This window comes from Hemibagrus wyckioides, linkage group LG19 (genome assembly GCF_019097595.1).
Source record: "Hemibagrus wyckioides isolate EC202008001 linkage group LG19, SWU_Hwy_1.0, whole genome shotgun sequence".
Classification (NCBI taxonomy): Eukaryota; Metazoa; Chordata; class Actinopteri; order Siluriformes; family Bagridae; genus Hemibagrus; species Hemibagrus wyckioides.
Window position 1 is genome coordinate 20,687,691 of NC_080728.1, and position 19,810 is coordinate 20,707,500.

A 19,810-nucleotide genomic window follows, 5' to 3' on the forward strand; every position below is an offset into this window, starting at 1 on the left:
TACCAGTGACTCCTCAGACAGCTTGGAAAGCGAGGGCTTTATCAGATGAGACGTGCGAGAAGTCTTATTTTTCCAGCCTGAGATTTAGAGGCAGTTTTATGCTGAACTCAGGAGGCAGTTCACTCGCACTTTTCCTTTCTCCTCTAACACAGAGGCAGATCAAAGTGAATGTCATCGCCGGATCGACCGAGGAAGACTCTTTTAAGTCATTTTAAATAAGTTTGAATTGGTTCAAATGATTCATTTAGATTCCGTTCCATATTCCAGAAGTAAATGAGTCTGTTTGAATTGTTTAAATAAATCAAAAACAGATTCTGTAACATTTGGACAAAGCGATTTAACTGCACAAACATTTGTAACTGAATCTAAATGGATCATCTAACCTGATTCATTTCGATTCAGTTCCATATTCGTTCAGGTACAAGGTTTTTCAAATTACTGAATCTTAATGAATCAGTTAAAATGACACTGGAGACTCCTTCCAGAAAATCTACGTAAATATCTCCTTACAAAAAACTTCATCATGTCAACAATTCCACAAGTTTACATGAAGTTTCTTCTGTACCAGCTGTTGCTATGGAAACTATAAGGTATAACATATCAGAGCGAGTGTGTTAATGTAAACCTGCAGTACAGTCAGAGCTGCTGTTAGAGAGAGCTAATCAACACCTGGCCACCAGAGTCCAGAACTCACCAGCACTGTAGGGTTAAAGATTACTGAAATAACAACATAGCTAACTTTTTGCAATTCTGCAACAATTTTACAACCTTAACCAGTTCCTCCAGGAGATTTTTCCTCCAAAAATGCCTGAATTTTTTTTATTCTTTTTCGATATTTTTCTATGCAGCTTACAGAGTTTTTTTGTGCGTTTTGTTTTGTGTGGAAAATGACTTGATTTAGTGAAATCGTGAGCACAGGATTCTATTAAACTCCTCACAGTGAAGACACATACTGACTTTCTATCCAAACTGTACTTATAGAGCTATACTCACTCATAGAGCTGTACTCAAAGAACTGTACATATAGAGCTGTACTCAAAGAACTGTACTTATAGAGCTGTACTCAAAGAACTGTACTTATAGAGCTGTACTCAAAGAACTGTATTCATAGTGCTGTACTCACTCATAGAGTTGTCCTCAATCATAGAGCTGTACTTACAGGGCTGTAATCCTAGAGCTGTACTCACAGACCTGTACACATAGAGCTGTATTCATATAGCTATACCTAAAGAGCTGTACTTATAGAGCTGCCCTCATAGAACGGTACTTATAGAACTGTACACATATAGCTGTACACACTTATAGAGCTGTACTCATAGAGCTGTACTCAAGGGCTGTTCTCAAAGAGCTCCACTCACAGAGCTGTACTCATAGAGTTGCAATCATAGAGCTGTAATCATGGAGCTGTGCTTATAGAGCTGCATTCACAGAGCTGCAATCATAGAGCTGTATTCATGGAGCTGTGCTTATAGAGCTGCACTCACAGAGCTGCAATCATAGAGCTGTATTCATGGAGCTGTACTTATTGAGCTGTCTTCATAGAGCTGTACTTATAGAGCTGTACTCACTCATAGAGCTGTACTTACAGGGCTGTAACCCCAGAGTTGTATTCACAGACCTGTAACATAGAGCTGTACTCATAGAGCTGTACTCAAAGAGTTGCAATCATAGAGCTGTATTCATAGAGCTGTACTAATATAGCTGTATTCATAGAGCTGTACTTATAGAGCAGTTCTCAAAGAGCTGTACTCACTCATAGGGCTGCACTCACAGAGCTGTACTCATAGAGCTGCAATCATAGAGCTGTATTCATAGAGCTGTACTCACAGAGCTGTCCTCATAGAGCTGTACTCACAGGGCTGCACTTATAGAGCTGTACTCACTCATAGAGCTGTCTTCATAGAGCTGTACATACAGGGCTGTACTTATAGAGCTGTACTCATTGATAGAGCTGTCTTCATAGAGCTGTACTTACTGAGCTGTCCTCATAGAGCTGTACTTACAGAGCTGTACTCATAGAGTTGTACTCACAGAGCTGTCCTCATATAGCTGTACTCACTGATAGAGCTGTCTTCATAGAGCTGTGCTTACAGGACTGTAATCCTAGAGTTGTATTCACAGACCTGTAACATAGAGCTGTATTCATAGAGCTGTACTTATAGAGCTGTACTCAAAGAGCTGTACTCACTCATAGGGCTGCACTCACAGAGCTGTAATCATAGAGCTGTAATCATAGAGCTGTACTCAAAGAGCTGCACTCACAGAGCTGTAATCATAGAGCTGTACTCAAAGAGCTGTTCTCAAAGAGCTGCACTCACAGAGCTGTATTCATAGAGCTGTACTCATAGAGCTGTACTCAAAGAGCTGCACTCACAGAGCTGTATTCATAGAGCTGTACTCATAGAGCTGTACTCACAGAGCTGTATTCATAGAGCTGTACTCACAGAGCTGTATTCATAGAGCTGTACTCACTCATAGAGCTGTCCTCGTAGAGCTGTACTCACAGAGCTGTATTCATAGAGCTGTACTCACAGAGCTGTATTCATAGAGCTGTACTCACTCATAGAGCTGTCCTCGTAGAGCTGTACTCACAGAGCTGTATTCATAGAGCTGTACTCGCTCATAGAGCTGTACTCATAGAGCTGTACTCACCGAGCTGTACACACAGAGCTTATAGAGCTGTACTCACTCACAGAGGTGTCCTCACAGAGCTGTACTCATAGAGCTAATGTGACATCACATGACGAGTCTTGCAACAAATCTGTGTGCTTCTGAAAAGTCGCTACATTCTCAGAACACATGGGAGTTTGCTTGATTTTATGTGAATCTGCCATGGCAAAATGGTGAAATTCTGCAGGTTCTGATGTAAAGTGCAACATAAATTAGATTTGAAGTAAAAAATTTTTTTCCATCTCAAAACTGAATGCAACAATATAATCTACAACACCATTCATGCTAGCACTCAGGAACAATCAGCGAACACACTAACTAGAGATATTAAGGAGTTGAGTTATTAATCTTTTCTTTCTGTAGAGTAACGTTTTCACACGTACCTCTGATCAGGGACATCATCCCGCTCCGTATCCCGATAAATCCCACTCCGGCTTTTCTTTGGCATCTGGGCTGCACTACACACTCTGTCTCTCTCTCTGTCTCTACAGCTTTCCTTTCCAACTCCTGACAGAAAAGCCAGCGCTTTTAGTCTCCACTGACATGCAAAAGCGCACGAGGATTAAGACAATCGCTCAAGGAAGGAAGGAGGGAAGGAAGGAACGGAAGCGGAGACGGAAGAAAAAAAAAGAACTGAAGCGGTTTAACAGTGTGTGAAGGCTATCTATGAGAAACAACCTCACTCATTCTCTCATCTCCTGCCATCCGGGAAATACAGAGAGAGAGAGAGAGAGAGAGAGAGAGAGAGAGAGAGAGAGCTAACGGGCGTTTAGCATTGACTAGCCGACATCCCAACATCCAGCAAGCAGAACAGGGAATGACAAACAGCAGGGTGTGATGTGACTGTGAAAAACTGAAAGAGAGAGAGAGAGTGAGAGAGAGAGAGAGATGTGAGAGAGATAAGAGAAGAGAGAGGGATGATGTCAGTGAGCTCCACTATCTCCATTCATCAACACGTGTTGAGAGAATGTGAGAGAGAGAGAGCGAGAGAGAGAGAGAGAGAGAGAGAGAGACAGAGAGATGAATGACAATCTGTTTATCTTAGTATTCAGTGCGTTTATTCAGGACTAAAGCAGCTCGGGCTCCACACATCCGTCTCGTGAGTCTCACTGCTGTGGTGCTGTGATGTGATTTTCAGTCTATCACTCGCTGGGGTTGTGTTTGTTCAGGTGTGAGTCGTGCTACATGAGGAAAAGTCTTCACTGAGCGCTAGTTAACAATTAGCAATGGAGCGTCAGTAGCTCAAAAACACCTCTTTAGTGAGCAATAACATGAGCAGCTTCACTACAACGTGTCTGGAGTTATCTTGAAGCTAGAAATAAGAGTTGGTTTGGTTACAGTGTTGTGTTTTAATGAAGAATCATCAGCGCATTCTGCTCTATTCTGCCCCCTAGTGGAGGAGCAGACACTTTTAATTCCTGTTCGTTTTTATTGCTTTTATTTGGAAAACTTCACACTCTGTATGCTTGATGCTCCAATGTTCAGAAGGAACCGGAGCACCGAATGTCGTCTTGCTTTTGATTGTTCCACATAAAGCTAAAAGATCTGCTAGCTAAAGCTTCTTCTTTCTGTTTTTTCACAAATGACCTCTGATGCTGGAGACTCCTTCCATGAACATCTGCTTACAAAACTTCACCATGTCACCATTTTTTTTCTTAACCACGTTTACGTGGAGCGTCTCATGTACACGCCCCTGTGAACGTGCTGTTGCTATAGTAATGCTAACGTATTCTGTAACCTGTGCAACTCTCAGAGCTGCTGTTATATGAATCAACAAATTCTGACCAATCAGGGGTTAAAGATTTCTGACTCTGGGACACTAAAGAAACTTCGACTGTTTACAAAAAGCAGAGCTTTTGGTTTTGGTGTTTAAATTTGAATGTCACATTCCTTTAAGGAGTCAAATAAAAACATTTAAAGTGCAACATAAACCGGAATTTAATTCTTTTTATTATTTTGTCTCAGGGAATCCTGACTTATAAGTTAAACACTGGAATGTTAGCAATTTTGCTAATTTTCCGTATATCACAGTAATGAAAACAGTACTGCACCTACAGCAGAACCTTGTGGAACACCAGGACACATCGCCTCATGAAGCAAATCATGACAAGTAACAAACTAACAGTCTATCAAGTAAGTTCTGAACCTAACCAACCGGACCATGTCAGACTGACATGAACAGCATTCTAGGAAAAAACTGTCAACAAAACACAGAGACGAAAACCGTCACTGTTAGAATACATTTGAATTTGCTGAGGTTTTCTGAAAGGAGTCTCCAGTGTCAGAGGGGAGACACTCTTGGAAAAAGAAGTTCTAGAGATCCCTGGGGTTCTATTCTTAGCCAAAAGAACCTTTTCTCAAAGCGGTGGTTCTCTGGAGACTGCTTACAGAGCGATGAATTTAGTCTTTTCTATTAAAATGGTTCTATAATTGAAAGAATGTGTAAGGGTGCCATTACTTTTGGAGTTTTATCGCGGTGTAGGTAAAGGAGCGAGATGTTAGTGTGTTTTAGAGATTTTGAGATTTTATTTTGAACACAATGAAGTCATCCAGGAGAGATCTGGACTTCAGCACCTGATGGACGTTAGAGAAACATCTCGAGGTGACGTGGGCGGAGTTTCATTACAGACCTCCTGAACTCCTACATCACACAGGAATGTTAAAGTCTTTTCTTCAAGAAATTCAAACCTCCACTGTGTCTCTCTTCTCGGCCTGGATTCCGTTTCATCTCAGATAAAAGCGGCGCTCGGGCGGAGTCTTATTGATTAGATTCAAGCGTTAAGTAGATATCGATCTGGTCTTTAAAATCTTCAATACTTTTAGATATTTATTAAATAATCTGAATCTCAGAGTCACACTGCCATGCACACTGAACAATCATACAAGAGCACTGAGATGACATCATACTGACCTCCTTCTCATGTTATGACATCATACTGACCTCCTTCTCACATTATGACATCATACTGACCTCCTTCACATGTTATGACATCATACTGACCTCCTTCACACATTATGACATCATACTGACCTCCTTCGCATGTTATGACATCATACTGACCTCCTTCACATGTTATGACATCATACTGACCTCCTTCTCACATTATGACATCATACTGACCTCCTTCACATGTTATGACATCATACTGACCTCCTTCACACATTATGACATCATACTAACCTCCTTCGCATGTTATGACATCATACTGACCTCCTTCACATGTTATGACATCATACTGACCTCCTTCACACGTTATGACATCATACTGACCTCCTTCACATGTTATGACATCATACTGACCTCCTTCACACGGCATGACATCATACTGACCTCCTTCACACGACATGACATCATACTGACCTCCTTCACACGTTATGACATCATACTGACCTCCTTCACACGTTATGACATCATACTGACCTCCTTCTCACGTTATGACATCATACTGACCTCCTTCACACGTTATGACATCATACTGACCTCCTTCACACGTTATAACATCATACTGACCTCCTTCACACGGAATGACATCATACTGACCTCCTTCACACGTTATGACATCATACTGACCTCCTTCACATGTTATGACATCATACTGACCTCCTTCACATGGCATGACATCATACTGACCTACTTCACATGTTATGACATCATACTGACCTCCTTCACACGTTATGACATCATACTGACCTCCTTCACACGGAATGACATCATTCTGACCTCCTTCACACGTTATGACATCATACTGACCTCCTTCACACGTTATGACATCATACTGACCTCCTTCACACGGAATGACATCATACTGACCCCCTTCACACGTTATGACATCATACTGACCTCCTTCACACATTATGACATCATACTGACCTCCTTCACACGTTATGACATCATACTGACCTCCTTCACACGTTATGACATCATACTGACCTCCTTCACACGTTATGACATCATACTGACCTCCTTGAATTCCAAAATAACTGATTCCAAAAATACATCCAGGTGACGAAACATGGGACTGAGCAGCTCCTGGGACTGGAAGCTCAATCCGTCATACTTCCTCCTCAATCCTTTAACTTCCACCATTCTTGACTACATCCTTCCTCTTTATCCCTCCATCATTTATCTGTCATCCTCCATCCACTGCACTTCATCTTCCACTCCATATCCTCCATCCTGTACCTATCATTCTTGTTTCCTCCATCTAATGTCCTCCTATCTCCCACCTTACTCCCTCCCTTCCCCTCATCTGCTTCCTCCATCCTTCACTCCTCTACCTCCCATCCTCACTTCCTCATCCTCTACCACCCATCATCCACCCTTTATTCTCATCCTCTATTCCTGCTACTTTATCTTCCATTCCTTCTCCATCTTTCAGACTCCATCCATCATTCATGCTCCATTCTTTATTTGCAATCCTTCATTCTCCATATTATCATCCAACTTTCACCTGTCATCCTCCATCCTTCATTTTCATCCTTAATTCATTCTTCATACTGCATCCTCCACCCGTCATCCTACATCTTGGTTTTTATCCCCCCATCCTCCTTGTTTCATTCTTTATCTTCTATCCTTCATCCTTTATTTGCAATCCTTCTTTCTCCATATTACTCTGATTCCTCCATCTTTCATCTGCCATTCTCCACCCTTAATCCTCCATCCTCAATTCCTTATACAAACCCTAATCATCTATCCCTCTTTCATTTTCATCCTCTATTCTTTATTTGTGATCCATCCCCCCCATATTCCATACTCCATATCCTTTATCCTGCATCCTCACCTCCTTATTCTTCACACTCCACCCTTCATCCTTCACCGTCTTTTATTCTTTATCCTTCCTCAATTCCCCATCTATTCTTTACCCTACAGAAACTCTTTCTCCGCTATCTGTTCTTCATCATCAATCGTTCCTTTTTTTTCTATCCTCCATCTTTCATCCTCCACCCTCAGTCCTCCTCTAGCTCTTAATTAGATCATTTTAAAAAAGTGGACCAACTTTGCCAATGTAATTAAATCCCGTCACCTTTCTCGTGGCCGGAGAAAGACAGAGCGAGGAAGAAAGACGGAGTGAAAGACGAGGGGGTGCATTAAACTCCCTCCCCATGTAGCACACTTCTGCTCGACAGTGAACCTAATCCAATTTTCCCCACAGACAAATCAGCTCTGTCCGTTCCAGCACTTATTCGCCGGTGTCAGATAGCCGCCATATTGATATCCAAACACGGCGGGGAGAAGGACCTCCCTCTGTCCTCTGGCAAATCCCTGAGTGTATCCGTATGAGAGGAAATCGCATCACGGACGATATCCGAGGACGCTAATGTGGAAAATAATCTTAATTTCCTGGAGCTGTGAGACAACCTCAGAATGTCCTTGAGTCCACTGGTTTACAAGATTGCTTACTGCAGCTCTAAAATGTTTCAGTCGGTTTTTATAAAACGGAATACAGTGGAACCTCGGCATACAAGTTCCCTCCCCTGCTAATAGTCGCCTTAAGAACTGGAAGTTTGCAAGAAATTTGCATCTGTATATGAACCATTTTTGCAATACGGACGAACCGAACCAAATGCTGGCTAAGTCGCGCGTACATCCATTAGACGTTCAAAACTTGTTAGCGTCAGTGGAAAGCCGAGCTAAGCGAGTTAACGAATTTTACAAATTTTTTTTCAGTCAGTGAAAGCTGATTAAAAAGAGTCGACCCACGATACTGATGTTGTCTTCAGCATGCGTTCAAAAGCTAGGTGATTATTGGGGTGTTTCTTTATTGACAGATTGGTGGCGTGGGTGCTCTGTTCCATTTTTAGCCCAAGCTTGGTGGCACGACTTCCTGTGAGGACCCTTGACATGGAATGCTTGGCTTGGGTCAGTTCTTTGTAAGCAGTCATACAGTTTACATACGCTTCATATCGGTCATAGTGGTCACTGTATTTAAGTTCATGCAAAAACATTCATTCAATGCCAAGTCTTGCCAAATTTTGTGACGTTTCTGAGCCACGTTTATAAATCTTTAAATGGAGCATCTCTGTGCTAATAAGGATGTGGTAGCTTTGTGGATAAAGTGTTGGACTATTAATCAGGCGGTTGTGAGTTTGAATCCCAGGTCCACCAAGCTGCCACTGCTGGACCCATGAGCAACTTAACTCTCAATTACTCATTTGTATAAAATAAGATTCTGGAGTCTGCCAAATGCCAGAAATGTAAATGTAATAAGCTCCACCCCTCTGCCCTGCCCCCAAGAAGCCCAGAACCAAATGTAAAAGCACCTGAGTCTCTGGTGTTACAGAACCTCTTGTAGCACTGTGTTTATAAACCCTGCATTCACTCAGCTGTCCATTTGTTTCAGTCCATGAGTTCAATCATTAAAGTCCAGCTTTACTCTTTTTATTTTTTAATCCAAGGAAGAAAAATACATAACGTTTGCGGCTTGATGAAATCCGGCCCCTCTGAGGTGGTTATAGCTGTTCAATCAGATAAATCCAAAATGGAGGCACTTCATCATGCTGACAGGTTAAAAGCTGAAAGGATGGTGGGAGCGAAGGCACGGACGGACGGATGGCTGGATGGAAGATAAAGAGCTTAATAACAGTAAAGTACAGTGTCACCTCTGATGGGAGAAAATGAGATAAATACAGACGCACTCTGGAGATATAGTGACACGAGCGAGACGTTCATTAATGCCAAGGTTCGACTTTTAGAAGGTAAAAACAGCCTGGAGTAACTTCCAGGAAAAACAGACCTTAACTCACAGCTTTTCTTTCACCCGCCCTTCATCCTCCATCCTCCCATCTTTCATTCTTTATCTCTTATCCTCCATTCTTTATTCTTCCTCCATCTGTACTCTAATTCCTCCGTCTTCAATTCCCTCATCCAACCTCCATCATTCCTCCCACCTGCATCCTCCACCCATCATCTTCATCCTTCATTCAATCTTCCTACTGCGTGCTCCACCCATCATCTTCATCCTTCATTCATTCTTCCTACTGCGTCCTCCACCCATCATCTTCATCCTCCATTCATTCTTTCTACTGCGTCCTCCACCCGTCATCTTCATCCTCCATTCATTCTTCTTACTGCATCCTTCACTCTTCATCTTCATCCTCCATTCATTCTTCTTACTGCATCCTTCACTCTTCATCTTCATCCTCCATTCATTCTTCTTACTGCATCCTTCACTCTTCATCTTCATCCTCCATTCATTCTTCTTACTGCATCCTTCACTCTTCATCTTCATCCTCCATTCATTCTTCTTACTGCATCCTTCACTCTTCATCTTCATCCTCCATTCATTCTTCTTACTGCATCCTTCACTCTTCATCTTCACCCTCCATTCATTCTTCTTACTGCATCCTTCACTCTTCATCTTCATCCTCCATTCATTCTTCTTACTGCATCCTTCACTTTTCATCTTCATCCTCCATTCATTCTTCTCACTGCATCCTCCACCCATCATCTTCATCCTTTTTTACTTTCAATCCTCCATCCTCAATCTTTATCTTCTATCCTCAATCTTTCATTCTCTATTTCATCCCCCACCTTCTACTCCAGTTCCTCCATCACTCATCTATCATTCTCCACCCTTTATCCTCCACTTTCCATCCTCGATTCCTCATCCATCCTCCATTCATTCTTCAAACTCAATCACCTCATGCTCCATGTCGCATTCTTCATCTGATTCTTCCTCCTCCATCCTCCCTACTCCTCCATCTTCATTCTTCACACTCCACCCATCATCCTTCATCCTCTTTAATCCGTTATCCATCTTCAATTCCCCATCCTACACCATAACTGCCCCTACCATAACTCCTCTTTCCATTATCCGTTCATCAATCACTCCTTCCCTGTTCCTTATTTTATTTTTATCCTCCTTCCTTCATCCTCCAACTCTCGCTCCTCCTCCTCCAGCCTAATAAAAAGTAGAGTGTTTGAGAGACTTTTGATCAGAAGCAGCTTGTGCCAATTAGGTTCAGGATGATTGATGATGGCATCAGCAGAAGAGCCGAAAGATTCAAACTAAAAAAGAAAAAAAGAAAAGAAAGCCAGTGCATGCTCCTTATCCCGGTTTATACCCACTCATTAACACTTTATTTCCTTAAATATTCTATTTTATTTCATTTCAATTCAATTAATTTATTTGTTCATATTCAATTGATTTTATTTATTTGTTCCTTTAATTTATCTTATTATTTGATACATATTCATTTAATTTATTTGTTCATTTGTTCATATTTAATTGATTTTATTTCAATTCAATTCATTTAATTTATTTGTTTGTTTAATTTATTTTATTTATTTCTTCATTTAATTTATTTGTTCATTTGTTCATTCAATTCATTTAATTTAATTAATGTATTCATTCATTTAATTATTTATTATTTATTCAATTATTTACTTAAACATTCTATTTTATTTTATTTTATTTTATTTTATTTCAATTCAATTTAATTTATTTGTCTAGCGCTTTTAACATTGGACATTGTCTCAAAGCAGCTTTACAGAAGTATAGAAACAAAGAAGGAAAAAAAATTATAAAGTTTAAAGTAAATTAACTATTTTATCCCTAAAATATTTATTATATATATCAATTCCTTTTTTTTCTGGATCGAATTTTTTTTTTAGAACAATCAGACTATTTTTTACAACAAGGACAGACATAAAAAAGCGTGTACGATTGTGTATGTGACAAATACAATTTTAATTTGAATAAAATTTGAATTTGCTTACAAGCTGAAATATTAGCACTTTGCTACATGGCCACAAGAGACAAAGTGATGCTGGAGTGTGAATTTAAGGTTATAAGTAGCCTTGACTTTTCCTCTGACAGTTGACAACTTTGGAATATATATATATGTGTGTGTGTGTGTGTGTGTGTGTGTGTGTGTGTGTGTGTGTGTGTGAGAGAGTGTGTAGTGTTTTGGACAGTGACACTGCTGAAGTGTGTGTAGCTGAGATAAGTGGAGGACTGTTCCGAGAGTGTGTATACCTGCTGCCCCAGTGCTCAGTTATAATGAAGCTTCTTATCGTGTTTGCTCAGGCGCCTCGTGCTTCTCAAAGAGAAAACAAAAACATCGGCACACACACGCTTCGGCAAAGCCACTTCCTGTCTCGCATGCGCATATGTGTGTGTGTGTGTGTGTAGTGTGTATGTTTAATTCATTCTTCACCATTCAGGGAGACCTTAATGACCATGTTGCTTTTAGCCTCTGTAAGCTAGACGGAATGCGAGACAGAAAAAATTACGAGTCCTGCTTTTGCTCTCTGAAATGAAATCTTTATGTCACTAAGATGGATGGTGTAGGATAAAAACTTCCAATGCGCATGTTCTGGGCAATGCACTATTACCACACACACACACACACACACACACACACACACACACACAGACGTATTCCACACTAATCAGGTTCACAGCATGACTCAGCAGTGGTGAGTGAGTCACGGCTCTCATTAGGACAGAAGGACCCGAGTCCTTTCCCAGAAAAAAAAAACACTTAAAGCAGGAACACCTCGTACAAAAGGTTCTTGTTCAATCATGACAGGAAGCATTCGCATCAAACATTCACCCAGTCAACATTCACTCTCCGGACATCAAACCTCAACTCACCTACATTCAGATCACACTGATGATCCTCCTGAAGATAGGGGTGGGTGTGTGTGTGTGTGTGTGTGAGATGGTGAATGTTGGTGTGTGTGTGTGTGATGGTGAATGTTGGTGTGTGTGTGTGTGTGTGTGAGAGGGTGAATGTTGGTGTGTGTGATGGTGAATGTTGGTGTGTGATGGTGAATGTTGGTGTGTGTGTGATGGTGAATGTTGGTGTGTGTGAGGGTGAATGTTGGTGTGTGTGAGGGTGAATGTTGGTGTGTGTGTGTGTGTGATGGTGAATGTTGGTGTGTGTGTGTGATGGTGAATGTTGGTGTGTGTGATGGTGAATGTTGGTGTGCGTGATGGTGAATGTTGGTGTGTTTGAGGGTGAATGTTGGTGTGTGTGTGTGAGGGTGAATGTTGGTGTGTTTGAGGGTGAATGTTGGTGTCTGTGTGTGATGGTGAATGTTGTTGTGTGTGTGTGATGGTGAATGTTGGTGTGTGTGATGGTGAATGTTGGTGTGTGTGTGATGGTGAATGTTGGTGTGTGTGTGATGGTGAATGTTGGTGTGTGTGATGGTGAATGTTGGTGTCTGTGTGTGATGGTGAATGTTGGTGTGTGTGTGATGGTGAATGTTGGTGTGTTTGAGGGTGAATGTTGGTGTGTGTGTGAGGGTGAATGTTGGTGTGTGTCATGGTGAATGTTGGTGTGTGTGTGTGTGTGATGGTGAATGTTGGTGTGTGTGTGTGATGGTGAATGTTGGTGTGTGTGATGGTGAATGTTGGTGTGTGTGAGGGTGAATGTTGGTGTGTGTGTGTGTGTGATGGTGAATGTTGGTGTGTGTGTGTGATGGTGAATGTTGGTGTGTGTGATGGTGAATGTTGGTGTGCGTGATGGTGAATGTTGGTGTGTTTGAGGGTGAATGTTGGTGTGTGTGTGTGAGGGTGAATGTTGGTGTGTTTGAGGGTGAATGTTGGTGTCTGTGTGTGATGGTGAATGTTGTTGTGTGTGTGTGATGGTGAATGTTGGTGGGTGTGTGTGATGGTGAATGTTGGTGTGTGTGTGATGGTGAATGTTGGTGTGTGTGATGGTGAATGTTGGTGTCTGTGTGTGATGGTGAATGTTGGTGTGTGTGTGATGGTGAATGTTGGTGTGTTTGAGGGTGAATGTTGGTGTGTGTGTGTGTGTGATGGTGAATGTTGGTGTGTGTGATGGTGAATGTTGGTGTGTGTGATGGTGAATGTTGGTGTGTGTGATGGTGAATGTTGGTGTGTGTGTGTGCGTGTGATGGTGAATGTTGGTGTGTGTGTGTGTGATGGTGAATGTTGGTGTGTGTGTGTGTGTGTGTGTGTGTGTGTGTGTGTGTGTGTGTGTGTGTGAAGGTGAATGTTGGTGTGTGTGAGGGTGAATGTTGGTGTGTGATGGTGAATGTTGGTGTGTGTGATGGTGAATGTTGGTGTGTGTGATGGTGAATGTTGGTGTGTGTGTGATGGTGAATGTTGGTGTGTGTGTGATGGTGAATGTTGGTGTGTGTGTGATGGTGAATGTTGGTGTGTGTGATGGTGAATGTTGGTGTGTGTGATGGTGAATGTTGGTGTGTGTGTGATGGTGAATGTTGGTGTGTGTGTGATGGTGAATGTTGGTGTGTGTGATGGTGAATGTTGGTGTGTGTGTGATGGTGAATGTTGGTGTGTGTGTGATGGTGAATGTTACTGTTTAATGGAAAATGCTGGTTGTTGATTGAGAATGTTGGTGTGTGTGATGGTGAATGTTGGTGTGTGTGTGATGGTGAATGTTGGTGTGTTTGAGGGTGAATGTTGGTGTGTGTGTGTGTGTGATGGTGAATGTTGGTGTGTGTGAGGGTGAATGTTGGTGTGTGTGAGGGTGAATGTTGGTGTGTGTGATGGTGAATGTTGGTGTGTGTGTGTGATGGTGAATGTTGGTGTGTGTGTGTGTGTGATGGTGAATGTTGGTGTGTGTGTGTGTGTGTGTGTGTGTGTGATGGTGAATGTTGGTGTGTGTGATGGTGAATGTTGGTGTGTGATGGTGAATGTTGGTGTGTGTGATGGTGAATGTTGGTGTGTGTGATGGTGAATGTTGGTGTGTGTGATGGTGAATGTTGGTGTGTGTGTGATGGTGAATGTTGGGGTGTGTGTGATGGTGAATGTTGGTGTGTGTGATGGTGAATGTTGGTGTGTGTGTGATGGTGAATGTTGGTGTGTGTGTGATGGTGAATGTTGGTGTGTGTGTGATGGTGAATGTTACTGTTTAATGGAAAATGCTGGTTGTTGATTGAGAATGTTGGTGTGTGTGATGGTGAATGTTGGTGTGTGTGATGGTGAATGTTGGTGTGTGTGTGATGGTGAATGTTGGTGTGTGTGATGGTGAATGTTGGTGTGTGTGTGATGGTGAATGTTGGTGTGTGTGTGATGGTGAATGTTGGTGTGTGTGATGGTGAATGTTGGTGTGTGTGTGATGGTGAATGTTGGTGTGTGTGTGATGGTGAATGTTACTGTTTAATGGAAAATGCTGGTTGTTGATTGAGAATGTTGGTGTGTGTGATGGTGAATGTTGGTGTGTGTGATGGTGAATGTTGGTGTGTGTGTGATGGTGAATGTTGGTGTGTGTGTGATGGTGAATGTTGGTGTGTGTGATGGTGAATGTTGGTGTGTGTGTGATGGTGAATGTTGGTGTGTGTGTGATGGTGAATGTTGGTGTGTGTGTGATGGTGAATGTTGGTGTGTGTGTGATGGTGAATGTTGGTGTGTGTGTGATGGTGAATGTTGGTGTGTGTGTGATGGTGAATGTTGGTGTGTGTGTGATGGTGAATGTTGCTGTTTAATGGTGAATCTTAGTGTTTTTCTTCATCAGTATTCCTGATATCTACATATGTGCTCCACATAACATTACCAGATCTGCATCTAATTTGACATTACCCAATCCTCACCCCGCATCATTATCTGATATGCACCTGCTGTGTTGCTACCTGATCTGAGCCTCTAGAATCATTACCTGCTCTGCGCCTCCAGTATAATTACATGACCTGCATCCCCTGTATCATTACATGATTTACCTCCTGGTGTTATTACATGACTAAAACCAAATCTGCATTCCCTTTGAAGTTACATGATCTGCATCCGTTATCATTATGTGTTTTGCCCAACCCGCATACCCAGTCCTCACCTCCTGTGCCCTCACCCAATTCCTCATCACCTACTGTATATGTCCTCACCTAATCTACATCCTTAATGTCATTACCCATTACATGGTATCCCATTTGTCTTTAACTGATCTACACCCTGCGTTGTTAACCAACCCTGCTTATAATCAGTGTTTCTGGCTTGTTACCCAATCTGCATCCTCTTCTGTTGTAACCACAAGTGCATATCTTTTGTTATTACCCAAATGGAATTGTTACCTGATCTGTACCTACTATGACTCGATCAGTGTCCCATGACACATTTCCCAATCTGTACCCTGTCTTATGACCTGATTTGCTACCCAATATGATCCTCCACTACTGTTTTCCGATTCATATCTCCTGCACCATGACCCAAATGGTATTTGTTGAAGTTCCTGTGTTGTTACCTGATCTGCATAGGAGTGATTAGACAATAAAGAATGCCACATATCAGGTAAAACAAACACTCAGATAAAAAAGCATGCGCTGCTGCTTTATTAAGAAATCCAGAGGTGGAATGGCCTTTAGTTCTGTTGTTTTTGTTGTCTAACAGAGTGAAGTAGGAACAAAATCGGTCCCTTAAAACCTGATCCGGCCGCAATGGGGCAATTCAGTGAGACGTGTTCTCCTAGACGAGAGTTGACAGGTGACACATTTGCGCATAACAGCAGGGAGTCCATCTCCGTTTCTCCCTCAAGGACAATCACACACACTGCATCAATCCGCCCTGACACGCAAAGATGTCAACAGAACTGCTCCAATGACAAGTGAAAATACGCCACAGATAGAGCTGGAGTTGGTGTGTGTGTGTGTGTCTATGAAAGAGCGTTCTGCTGTGCTCCTTATTACAATTCAGCATCACAAGATGAGAATGTAATGGAGACAGAGTGAGTTATCACCATGTTTATGGCTTCATCCGAGTGTTTCAAAGCTGTCACAGTCTGATTATGTAGAATGATTCTGAGCAGGAATGGAAGGAACACACACACACACACACACACTTTTACTGATTAATTCACCTTGCTCTGCTCATTTCTTTTACTGAACATAATAAAGTTACATGAAAATGTTAAAGTGATGGTGAATGTTGGTGTGTGTGTGTGTGTGATGGTGAATGTTGGTGTGTGTGTGTGTGTGTGCGTGTGATGGTGAATGTTGGGGTGTGTGTGTGTGTGATGGTGAATGTTGGTGTGTGTGTGTGGTGGTGAATGTTGGTGTGTGTGTGTGTGTGTGATGGTGAATGTTGGTGTGTGTGTGATGGTGAATGTTGGTGTGTGTGTGATGGTGAATGTTGGTGTGTGTGATGGTGAATGTTGGTGTGTGTGTGTGTGTGTGTGATGGTGAATGTTGGTGTGTGTGTGATGGTGAATGTTGGTGTGTGTGTGATGGTGAATGTTGGTGTGTGTGTGATGGTGAATGTTGGTGTGTGTGTGATGGTGAATGTTGGTGTGTGTGATGGTGAATGTTGGTGTGTGTGTGATGGTGAATGTTGGTGTGTGTGTGTGTGTGATGGTGAATGTTGGTGTGTGTGTGATGGTGAATGTTGGTGTGTGTGTGTGTGTGATGGTGAATGTTGGTGTGTGTGATGGTGAATGTTGGTGTGTGTGATGGTGAATGTTGGTGTGTGTGTGATGGTGAATGTTGGTGTATGTGTGATGGTGAATGTTGGTGTGTGTGTGTGTGTGTGATGGTGAATGTTGGTGTGTGTGATGGTGAATGTTGGTGTGTGTGTGATGGTGAATGTTGGTGTGTGTGTGTGATGGTGAATGTTGGTGTGTGTGTGATGGTGAATGTTGGTGTGTGTGTGTGTGATGGTGAATGTTGGTGTGTGTGTGTGTGTGAAGGTGAATGTTGGTGTGTGTGAAGGTGAATGTTGGTGTGTGTGTGATGGTGAATGTTGGTGTGTGTGTGTGTGTGTGATGGTGAATGTTGGTGTGTGTGTGATGGTGAATGTTGGTGTGTGTGATGTTGAATGTTGGTGTGTGTGTGTGATGGTGAATGTTGGTGTGTGTGTGTGTGATGGTGAATGTTAGTGTGTGTGATGGTGAATGTTGGTGTGTGTGTGATGGTGAATGTTGGTGTGTGTGTGATGGTGAATGTTGGTGTGTGTGTGATGGTGAATGTTGGTGTGTGTGATGGTGAATGTTGGTGTGTGTGTGTGATGGTGAATGTTGGTGTGTGTGATGGTGAATGTTGGGGTGTGTGATGATGGTGAATGTTGGTGTGTGTGTGTGATGGTGAATGTCGGTGTGTGTGATGGTGAATGTTGGTGTGTGTGTGATGGTGAATGTTGGTGTGTGTGTGTGATGGTGAATGTTGGTGTGTGTGATGGTGAATGTTGGTGTGTGTGTGATGGTGAATGTTGGTGTGTGTGATGGTGAATGTTGGTGTGTGTGTGTGTGATGGTGAATGTTGGTGTGTGTGATGGTGAATGTTGGTGTGTGTGTGATGGTGAATGTTGGTGTGTGTGATGGTGAATGTTGGTGTGTGTGTGATGGTGAATGTTGGTGTGTGTGATGGTGAATGTTGGTGTGTGATGGTGAATGTTGGTGTGTGTGTGATGGTGAATGTTGGTGTGTGTGATGGTGAATGTTGGTGTGTGTGATGGTGTGTGTGTGATGGTGAATGTTGGTGTGTGTGTGATGGTGAATGTTGGTGTGTGTGTGATGGTGAATGTTGGTGTGTGTGTGATGGTGAATGTTGGTGTGTGTGTGTGATGGTGAATGTTGGTGTGTGTGTGTGATGGTGAATGTTGGTGTGTGTGTGATGGTGAATGTTGGTGTGTGTGATGGTGAATGTTGGTGTGTGTGATGGTGAATGTTGGTGTGTGTGTGATGGTGAATGTTGGTGTGTGTGATGGTGAATGTTGGTGTGTGTGTGATGGTGAATGTTGGTGTGTGTGTGATGGTGAATGTTGGTGTGTGTGTGATGGTGAATGTTGGTGTGTGTGTGTGTGTGATGGTGAATGTTGGTGTGTGTGTGATGGTGAATGTTGGTGTGTGTGTGATGGTGAATGTTGGTGTGTGTGTGATGGTGAATGTTGGTGTGTGTGATGATGGTGAATGTTGGTGTGTGTGTGATGGTGAATGTTGGTGTGTGTGTGTGTGATGGTGAATGTTGGTGTGTGTGTGATGGTGAATGTTGGTGTGTGTGATGGTGAATGTTGGTGTGTGATGGTGAATGTTGGTGTGTGATGGTGAATGTTGGTGTGTGTGATGGTGAATGTTGGTGTGTGTGATGGTGAATGTTGGTGTGTGTGTGATGGTGAATGTTGGTGTGTGTGTGAGATGGTGAATGTTGGTGTGTGTGTGTGATGGTGAATGTTGGTGTGTGTGATGGTGAATGTTGGTGTGTGTGTGATGGTGAATGTTGGTGTGTGTGATGGTGAATGTTGGTGTGTGTGTGATGGTGAATGTTGGTGTGTGTGTGATGGTGAATGTTGGTGTGTGTGTGATGGTGAATGTTGGTGTGTGTGTGATGGTGAATGTTGGTGTGTGTGTGATGGTGAATGTTGGTGTGTGTGATGGTGAATGTTGGTGTGTGTGTGATGGTGAATGTTGGTGTGTGTGATGGTGAATGTTGGTGTGTGTGTGATGGTGAATGTTGGTGTGTGTGATGGTGAATGTTGGTGTGTGTGTGATGGTGAATGTTGGTGTGTGTGTGTGATGGTGAATGTTGGTGTGTGTGATGGTGAATGTTGGTGTGTGTGATGGTGAATGTTGGTGTGTGTGATGGTGAATGTGTGTGTGTGATGGTGAATGTTGGTGTGTGTGATGGTGAATGTTGGTGTGTGTGTGATGGTGAATGTTGGTGTGTGTGATGGTGAATGTTGGTGTGTGTGTGATGGTGAATGTTGGTGTGTGTGATGGTGAATGTTGGTGTGTGTGTGATGGTGAATGTTGGTGTGTGCGTGATGGTGAATGTTGGTGTGTGTGTGTGATGGTGAATGTTGGTGTGTGCGTGATGGTGAATGTTGGTGTGTGTGTGTGATGGTGAATGTTGGTGTGTGCGTGATGGTGAATGTTGGTGTGTGTGTGTGATGGTGAATGGTGGTGTGTGCGTGATGGTGAATGTTGGTGTGTGTGTGTGTGATGGTGAATGTTGGTGTGTGTGTGATGGTGAATGTTGGTGTGTGTGACACCAGCTGTCTCATGTACACGTGTGAATGTGAGTATGTAAACAAAAGTTCCTCTCTGAGACTATTTTAGGACTGAAGAAGTGATATTAGCATCCTGGTTTGTACACAAGAACTCGCTGTTAATTTCTTCGACACGGGTTCTGATCCGACAGGCTCGGCTAATTAAATAGCATCAATCGCTGTTAGCATGCCAAATAAATGCCTGACCCAGTCCTCCAAATGATTAGCTTACACACACACAC

The 19,810-nt window shown here is 42.5% G+C and overlaps 1 protein-coding gene across 18 annotated transcripts in view; it reads right to left on the minus strand.

The window, feature by feature from the left end:
- magi2a (membrane associated guanylate kinase, WW and PDZ domain containing 2a) overlaps positions 1–19,810 on the minus strand; it is a 168,974-nt gene that overhangs the window by 98,262 nt on the left and 50,902 nt on the right. Inside the window, exon 1 of one of the 18 annotated variants that reach the window (XM_058416832.1) lies at positions 3,054–3,442. The exons of the other annotated variants lie outside the window; for them this stretch is intronic. Coding sequence (XP_058272815.1) covers positions 3,054–3,072 — 19 coding nt within the window. The 5' untranslated portion in view covers positions 3,073–3,442. Of the gene's footprint in view, positions 1–3,053; positions 3,443–19,810 lie in introns of those variants that run through there. 18 annotated transcript variants of the gene reach the window in all.